Source organism: Crinia signifera, chromosome 6 (assembly GCF_055691185.1).
Source record: "Crinia signifera chromosome 6, ASM5569118v1, whole genome shotgun sequence".
Classification (NCBI taxonomy): Eukaryota; Metazoa; Chordata; class Amphibia; order Anura; family Myobatrachidae; genus Crinia; species Crinia signifera.
Genome location: NC_139222.1, coordinates 224,731,817 through 224,741,577, shown reverse-complemented (window position 1 = coordinate 224,741,577; position 9,761 = coordinate 224,731,817). Strand labels below are relative to the sequence as shown.

The following is a 9,761-nucleotide window of genomic DNA, read 5'->3' as shown; positions in this document are numbered from 1 at the left end:
AACTCTCTGCTCATGTTACATCTGCCCCACCTGCAGTGCACATGGCTTTGTCCAATTTGAGAACAAATTTGTACTGCAATCAGATCTGAATAAGGGCCATTGTCCGACGCAGTGCTAGATCCCAGCATGGCTTGCCCTGTGCATGCCACGTGTGAGGTGCCTGTGCCCATCGTTTTGCTGTAGGAGCAGGGGACACTGCTGCTTTACGTCCTCCATACTGTGGTTTTTTTATATTTGCCTTTATATTTTTACCAATAGACATAATAAACATATATCTATTAAGTATAAAGTATATCTGTTAATACATTTTTCCACATGAATTTTACATACAGAATGGTATAGTAATACTTTCAGATATTCAAAAGGGACAGAACATTCATATTACAGGGATCAATAATCTCAGATCTGGAGCCTCAATTTTCCAATATTTTATTATATCGCCCTATTTTCCCCACACACTCTATATTGAGATCATCACAACGTCTATCTTTAGGAAGATCTATCAGTACATTTGAGGTGGATGGAAAGGAATTTTAGTTAATTATTAGGAAAACAAAAAAATTCTTGATTTTTTTTTTTTTTTTTTTATGCCAACTGTTAATGTCGGTAAGGTTGCATTGTGTAGAGCCTACATAATGACTCCATTATACTAAGCAGAACTGGGCCCTTGGAACACTTCCAGGCATGGTATTGTCAGGAGGCACGAAATCCTTATATTGGTGGCATTGTACTTGGTGAGCCAGTGCGGTGTTATGTGTTGGCCGTTGGTGTTCCTGATGGACATTCAGAGACCATTGTATGTAACGAGCAGTATTACTCTGTTTCCACCCAACTCCGATAATAGATCTGTGCGGAAGCTGCACTGCCCGTGAGCAGACCCGGAGCTGTGCTGCCACTAGCAATGCAACTGGCATGCTGCTGGTTTTAAGGGGAGCGGCAAGCAACATTTCAGAAATGGGGGGGCATTGGCCCCTACTTTGGGCCTGATTCAGACCTGTTATCAAGGCTGCAATTTTTCAGATGGACAAAACCATGCTGCACTGCAGCTGGGGCAGATGTAACATGTGTAGAGTTAGATTTGGGTGAGTTATTTTGTGTCTGTGCAGGGTAAATACTGGCTGCATTATTTTCAAACTGCAATTTAGATTTCAGTTTGAACACACTCACCCAAATCTAACTCTCTATGCACATTTTACATTTGCCCCACCTGCAGTGCACATGGTTTTGTCCAGCTCCAAAAATTGCATCCTTGCTATATAACCGGTTTGGATTAGGTCATTTGTCCCAATTGAGGACGTGAAGGTATTTTTTATGTTTCTATGGATTGTGCACCCGAGCTGCATCTATAATCTGTCTCACCTGGTCTGTGTATGTACATGAAATCAGTGTACTTTACATGCAGTACACTGTTGCTTACACATATTTGAGCTTGACTGAAATATGGATGTTGGATGGCATGTCTTATGTAGAGCACGATAGCAGGTGACCACTTACCTGGTGTTTGATCATGTTTTCTGCAGTTGTGTGTTCCATAGGGCAGCCTGTTGCCTGATACTACAGTTGTGTTCTCATTCTTTTATCCTAAACACACCATTCAGCACAAGATACCTGGCACAGCAATTTGTGTACATATTTAGACTGCATCACACACAGATACACAAGTGTAAAGGTGCCCATACATCGTACAATATTTCTGTGCGTGTTGAACGTCATCACGATGCGATCTGAAGCTAGTTCAAAAAGCACGGGCTGCATAGACTTTCTGTGCTGTGCGATGGGATGCCTGCAGGAGCGCGCATCGCATCCCACAGCACCCTCGCACTGTGAATGGGCACCTTAATATATAATAGTAATCCGCACGGTGTATTGATGCTTCCTAGTTGTATTTGCATTATACTCTTGTGACCTGGCATGGAAAGAGCGGCTGTGTGGCATGACCGCATCTGTAGTCTACTAGCCCTTTCTTGTACTCTGTTGGCTAACCTGCTGCCTAGATGAATAAATGACCATAAGCCGAATGTCTCCTGATGTCAGCTTTCCCTTTATCATGTTGACCACTGACGACATACTGCCAGTTGGCGTGTGCTGGCAGTGGTGGGGTATGTTACAGATATTATGGACCCATAAGGATGGCAGACCTGGGATTTACCTCCTATTCCACATGAATGTCTTCCAGCAGCAAAGCTGAGCTGTACTCATCTGTATGTGAATTGATGGTGTATGTTCCACAGGTTCCACGAATGACGATACACTGATTGCTCTTCAATGTCTGGAACTGATGCTCACCAAGCGTAGGAAACAGGTTTCCCCCCAGCGAGCCTTGGCGTTTATAAAGCGACTTTCTACTCTGGCGCTGCACGTCCTCCCCAATTCTTGTATCGGCATCCTGTCCACCAACAGAGGACTCATGCAGGTAAGTACACGTAAGATCGGGGATAGAGGTTATTCCAGTGCTGCTGGCTTCCTGCACAGAAGTAGGGACATTTGCTGGTCTAGATTTACAGCTCCTCCTGGCCACCTATTAAATCTTCAGCATTTGCTTAGCTACAGCTTAAATAGCACAGAACATTGTTTCCTTCATGAAGAACAGGTTGTAAACTCTGCCATCGTGATAGATTGGCCACATTATGTGCAAGCTTTCAGCAGAATTTCCTGGGGACATTGTAAGCGTAGACAGACAGGTTCCTGGGGACATTGTAAGAGTAGACAGACAGGTTCCTGGGGACATTGTAAGAGTAGACAGGTTGCCTGGTTTGACCTTAGATTGCAGTTATCACTAGTATTTCATCCTAGCGCTATGGCCGCCAGATCTACGTGAGATGAGCAATGCCGCATGGCCTCTGCCTAATACAGATTGTTTACAGCGACTTATTCTTTAGAGGTAGGACAGCAGCTTGTATGGTCCTAGGATGTTGCATGGACAAACTGCATTAGCACTGTTAAGCCACTAAAGGGTTAACATTTTCTGCATCTTATTTGGACACCTTTTGCCAAATGCTGTAGAATGTGGAATTCCAATGAATAGAGTTTGTTAAACAATATTGCCATATTGCAACATTGTTTAAAAAAAAAGACCAATATTGAAGACATACAAGTGCTCTATACAATAGCTGGGAAGGGAGAAGAGATAAAATACATATAGAACTCCCTTGGGAAATCATACCATTAATTGAGGAGCAGTAACAATTTCTTGTCACTTCCTATTAATAAGGTACTTACCTATAAAAAGACCACATACACACAGATGGCTTTATTTTAAAATGTATTGTTACACTTTAAAAACAATGGTAAAAAAGTGCAATAATGTGTTAGATATTTCGCAGCTCCTTTTTATTGAATATCTATTTAAAGTTAAATTTTAACATTTTCTTGGGACACTTAATTAGCAATCAATATATAAAAAAAAAATGCTAATGATTAAAACTAGTCAGTTTTGAGTGCCCCTAGTAGGAATCTCTTTTTCTCTTCTTCTTGTGTTATACTAATATTGATTCCTGGGCAGCACCTCCCTATATAATAAATATTGAATTTGTATAGATTATTACTCTACAGGTATTGTTATAGACTGTGTGGATTAACCTCTTTGCTTCCTCAAGGTTTTAGTGATATCCAGGTTTCAGCACTGATGGGTAAATCAAAATAACCGAGGTACTAATTAACTCACCTCTGCCTGGATATCACTAAAACCTGGATAGTCATGCTGAGTAGACATTGGCCGATTTATCGCTGCTCCGTTGATCAGTGTGTGAGATATATTGCATCATCTGTGTGTACAGGCAACCGCCGGCCACCCATACACTCACTGCACAGACCAACGGTGATTGACAGCACATGTAAATGCCTGTCCAGTTGTGACGGCAGTCTCAACCAATCAGACAGTGTGTATCCAATCTGTCTAAAGCAGGCATGTCCAAATTGTGGCCCTCCAGCTGTTGTGAAACTACACATCCCAGCATGCCTTGCCATAGTTTGGCATCCCCTAAAAGCAAAACTGTGGTAAAGGCATGATGGGACTTGTAATTTTACAACACCTGGAGGGCCACAGTTTGGACATGTCTGGTCTAGGTCAATGGTGTCACTCATGGCCCTCCAGCTGTTGTGGAACTACACATCCCAGCATGCCCTGCCACAGTTTAAGCAATCCATTATATAAAATCTGTGGCAGGGCATGCTGGGATGTGTAGTTCTACAACAGCTGGAGGGCCATGAGTTTGACACCACTGGTCTAGAGATCATCTGCAGATCCATTGATCTGTATATGTAGCTATAGGTTTGTCCCCTGGGTGCTGGGGTTGGGAATGCCTGGTGTAAAGGGATACTGTTGCCTCAGCTGACTGAAATAAGCTATGTCTCTAATGTCCGGGTACTGTACGTGCACAATCCTGGATGTTACCCACCTGAATACTGCAGTACATGTCTCCTTGTGATTTCAGACCTTCCCGAAGACTGACATTCTCCTAGACAATGAATCTCAAGGCAGCGGGCTCTACCTGCCAGAACTGGATGAGCCGGAATACTGCAATGCACAGAACACTGCACTGTGGGAGCTGCATTATTTACAGGTAATTCCTAATATTCCCCATTCTGTGTAGCGTCCGCTTCATTTGGTAATCTGTCTCTGCACCCCCATGCATATTGTTTCTGCACACACAGTGGCTGTCTCCGCTCTAACACAGGCAGCGGATACACTATAGCAGGAATATGAGTAGTGAAGAAAGCATACTATTATCTGCCACCTCAGGTTGTGGGAAGGCAGAGTATTATCCATTGGGATGCTGCTGTTGCTAGACCATGGAGAAAGTATGATCCGGCACAGTACAGGACCCAAGGGTGCCGGTTTATTGGTGGTGTAGCTGTCCTGTATTATGCAGTAATGGGAACATGTTATCTGCTCATAGTGCATGTGACCGATCTGCCCTTACATACAATACATCTCCTCTTTCAGAGACATTACCATCCTGTAGTGCGGATCTTTGCTGCTCACCTTTGTGCTGGAGCTCCATCGGAAGGCTCGTCGGCTCTCAGAGCTTCACTAAGCCGGAGGTATGAGAAGTACATAGTAAATTCCCTATTGCAAAGTGTTAACAAAGACCTAGCTCTCTAAATTCAAGAGGAGCAACTGTGACAGATGTAAGTTAGTTTATTAGGAAGTCTTTATTCCTATGGGAATACAGAGTGCAGTGCAGCCAGGCATAAGGAGGGTGCTGAGGAGCCATCCTTAGACTTATCCGCTGCATCTTACTCCTCTCATTGTTTTTCTTAGATCCAATTAGGGATGTTTGTCTAGCAGTAACATATATTATCTGTTTCAAGTGCCACTTTAGTGGTCAATTAGGGATGGCACTAATGCAAAGGTCTGGCGCACTCACAAGCAGGCAATGGTGGTGGGCAACCAGGTTGGTTGAATCTACTCTGGTGATCTGTTGTACTGTGTGTGGGTGGAGCTTATTTACAAGTGTCCATCCTTTCCTATGGTTCAACAGGATCCTTCTCTAAGCATATATGTGGTAGTCATGGTATCCTCATACTCCCAAGGGCACATAACTTGTGTCTGCAGCAATGGCTATCTTTTTACATGACTGGTAACATTCACAGTAAAGGGGTTCAAGTTGCTAAAAAAACCAATCAACTATTTTACATTGTGGTCCTGATACTCTGTCGCCGCTTACACAGTCCTGATATGTTATTTGCCACTCCACCTTTTTGGGGTTCACTGTAATTCCCCCTACTCTTTCATATACTTTTACATGGTTGTGCATGTCTGTAATACAGGACTTTACATGGTAGAACTCCCAGGTAATTTGGGCCGCTGTTGATACTCACAGAGGTTCCCCGCAAGTGGGTGGTTAGGATATTTCCTAAAGTGGGTAGGTTAAACAATGACTGTTCTAATGTCTCCCTGTGGATATAGCCTAGTGTTATTAATAAGACAGACTAGTGTTAGCCAGAGGACATATGTATACTCCGCAGTAACCGTGTTGTGGTGATTTTCTATATAGAGGGTAACAGGTATGACATGTTATAAAATCATTGCTATGGTTAGTTAATATACATTTCATATTTTGCAGGTCTGCTGTGGAATTATTCAGCGATTACTCTATTAATGGAATGACCTTTAATCCCCCAGTTTCTGAATCCATTCCCAAGAATAAGGTATAATCTAACAACGACTCTGCTCAGGATGCTTGTATTAGTATTTTGCTGCTTTGCCTGCTTATATTCACATTACTGATACCGGCATCCCACCAGGAGACCGGCGCCAGTATACTGGTGTGGGTTTGGGTGGAGAAAGGGTTAAGTTTTATGCGCAAGGTGGAGAGTTTAGGGTATGTCTGCAGGGGAGGGAGGTTTATGGGGTGTTGTACAGTGGTTAGAGTTGGGCACTATAGTGTAAGTATACTTAAAGTTCATGTAAGTATACTTAATATATGGCAGGATTCCCCCCTCCATGGTGTCAGTGTTGTTATACAGTAGGTAATTTGTATCTTCCATCTAACTGGTATTTTTGTAGGAATGGGGCATTTGTAACTCTTGTTTACAATCTTTACAGTGTTGCTTTTCATTCCAAATAAAACTAATGATACATTTATATTTATTTTGTTCAATGATCTAGAACAGTGGTTCCCAACCCTGGTCCTCAAGTACCCCCAACAGTGCATGTTTTGCAGGTCTCCACACAGAATCACAAGTGCTGTAATTAGCTCCACCTGAGGATCTTTTCAAATGTGCCTGAATGAGTGCACCTGCTGGGTGACCTGGAAAACGTGCACTGTTGGGGGTACTTGAGGACCAGGGTTGGAAACCACTGTTCTACAAGGACGTAGTTTCTTCTAGGGACCATTGTATAGATCTGCAGATCGTTTTAACAGAATCTACCTCTGCCTTTTATTTATGGGCAGTGGATACTAGTGTAATTTAGCAATGTTCTTGCAGCCAAGAAATCTCCTCTTGGTGGTTTCCTTTTGTATTGAAAGAGAAGTTAATGTCATTTTCTGTGGCTTTGTGTTGCAGGATAAGGGGAGACTGTATGAGCTCAGTGAGGACTTGCAGGAACTAACTGTGAAACATCTGGACAAGGTATCCGCAGCAGAGCTGGACTTTGCATCACATATGAAAGCAGGGAGTACCTGAAGTTGGCGGGAAAAGGATTTATTGAAGATATATGCAGGACTTATTGCCTAATGTTACTGGTTTTACCATTGTGGCCATTTGTACATAGGTATAAGCATGAAATAATAAAAAGGAGACATGTATTGAGATCTGTTTAAAAAAAAAAAAATCAAATAAACATAGAAAAATTAAATAAGACCCACATGGTTGCTTGTGTAACTGAAGCTGTTGTGCCATGGATGTGGTGCAGCTATTGGGCCTCATCAAAGCTCCGCCTCCTAGCCAAACCGGTCCTTGAGAGCGACTCGCAGCTCACACTTCCAGACCACGTATTCCAAGTGCACAGGTGTAGTCATTACTAACTCACATTTTCAGATGTTCTGCATTCATTCTTAACCAATTGTTTGTATTATCCAGGTCCCCTCTGGATCTATACAATATGTTAGTAGATCTTGACTCAACCAGTCTTCAAGGACTGGTCTGGCCACCCCTGCTGTAGAGTAATGCCTCTTTTCACAGCTGTGAGTTGGGTGGAGGGGATCCATTATGGCAGATTAACAGAAGCCTTGTCCCACTTAACTGGAAAAGTAGGATCCTGGAAGGTTTTGTATCCTGTCAAGAGATACAACCCTGAGGGATATCAAAACTATTCACACGTGTTCATGAAGCAAACCATCTTTATTTTCAACATATACAAATACAGCAGTGTTTCAAGTCCCTAAAACATATTGAGTAGTCCAGAAGGAAAAGTCATTTTACAAAACCAACACATTTTAAAACTGGCACAAAAAGTCAGGATATTGTCAAACACTTCATGACATGCATAACTTAGGCACAATCACTACTAATAGATTACTACTTCTGTCTACACAGTGCTCTTGTGGATATTCCATTTCTCTATTGGGATAATAACACAGCTTATGGGCACTGGGTGCCAGTAAACTCAGCCACTGAATCTGATGCAGAACTTGGGGTGTGGTATGTGTGTATTACTGAATAGTAATAGTCCCAGTATGGCCATCCTGGCCGTTAGATCCATCCCATCACATTACATTTCCTTACAGACTTCTAAGAAGGAGGAGCAGATGTGCTGGGAAGGAGAGAAGCGGGTATCTCTAAGGCCACACACATGTCCCCATAATCATCAGATACTAGATTGGGAAGAACAAAAAATAAAATGTACCCACCCCTATGAACTATACAAAGGTCACATTGGTAGCAAGCCTCTTGTATAGCCATAATTCTAGGTACTATACAAAATAGGAGACAATGGGTATTAAGTAACTGAAATACTAGCCCCCATTTTTGCTATGACATGATGTGCCCACAGTATTCCTTCCCTCTGATCACCTACATCATGTGTTACTTTTACATGAAATAGTCACCTTTACACACAGATGTTACTGTATATAGTAGAGTGACCCTTTTCATTGAATCACAGAATAAATGGTCATGAAGGTATACAGATAGACCCTTCTTGGACAAAGGCGACATCTATAGAATACTGTACTTCTCTGGTCTAATAATCCTGCTTCCCTGAATAGCAAGGAAAGCTCATATAATGCAAAATCATTGTTATTGCAAACATGAATGTCCAACTATACAACCACATGGCAGGTGGTCATGGTCTGCAATACTGCTGGCTCCTGATCATAGGACCGGTTGTGGAATACCCCAGGTTTATGCCCTGATTTCCATGTAAAAGGTGTCACCCGGCTATGTATAAGGAAAAAGATAGCAGACTGTCTTTGGATGTAAACACTCAGCATTCCTGGCGGTAAACTACTGTCCTACACTATGGGGCTTATTCAACACAAGGTGTTTCCCACAAAAAACGAATGCAGCCATCATGCCTATTATTTCAGTTACCATCGCTATGCACAGTCCTGACATGTACGGAAAATAGAAACCGCACAATTATTTCAGACAAATACCCAAGAGAAAGGTTTCTCAATACATGTGGATAGAGATCTGCAACTCCCCAAAAATCTACAAATAAAATATTGGGCAACAGTATACATGTGCAACTGTTCCAAAATAAAATATTTTGTGCTTTTAAAATAACTGTTTTATACTTGTTTTTAGAAAATAAAATGCAATAGAGAATTATAAAAAGTTTAATTTTATTTGTTTTCTCTGTTAAATGAATAATTGAGTTTATTTATAAATCCTATCTGCAAAGTGTAAAACATTGGGTCTGATTCAGCCCTTCGCCTAGCCACCGGCCCGACAGTGAATGGCAAAGGTTCTGAAATGCGGTATTCCTGTCACATTCATGTGCAATTTACCACAACAGAGACTGTCTGATCGAGGCTGGCGGCTGGGCACTCCCAGAAAATGGCAGTTATCCACCCACAAACGCAGTCATTTGATAATCAAACATTATCTGTCACTGTCCCATCCGTACTACACTTCCATATGACTAGGTTTGCATCTGTTCTTAATCCTATGGCTAACACCAGATTTCCTGTTGTGTTATGTGCAGGACTGGTTGTCCTTCTAGGAGTTGTATATAGGTCACGTCCTAGTGACTCTACCATTGTGGGACAATGTTTCCTGTTCACAGGTTCTCGTTCATTTACCTTGTTCCACCTCAAAAATATGATCTTAATAAGTCCCACAACATTCTGTCCTATAGTATTGGACAATGA

At 42.1% G+C, this 9,761-nt stretch overlaps 1 protein-coding gene across 2 annotated transcripts in view; it reads left to right on the top strand.

The window, feature by feature from the left end:
- NOC3L (NOC3 like DNA replication regulator) overlaps positions 1-9,192 on the top strand; it is a 61,199-nt gene extending 52,007 nt beyond the window's left edge. For both annotated transcript variants that reach the window (XM_083149012.1, XM_083149010.1), the window contains exons 17-21: positions 2,232-2,413; positions 4,434-4,562; positions 4,946-5,043; positions 6,069-6,153; positions 7,012-9,192. In XM_083149012.1, coding sequence (XP_083005138.1) covers positions 2,232-2,413; positions 4,434-4,562; positions 4,946-5,043; positions 6,069-6,153; positions 7,012-7,131 — 614 coding nt within the window. In that variant the 3' untranslated portion in view covers positions 7,132-9,192. The remainder of the gene's footprint in view (positions 1-2,231; positions 2,414-4,433; positions 4,563-4,945; positions 5,044-6,068; positions 6,154-7,011) is intronic.
- Positions 9,193-9,761: the final 569 nt, after the last annotated feature.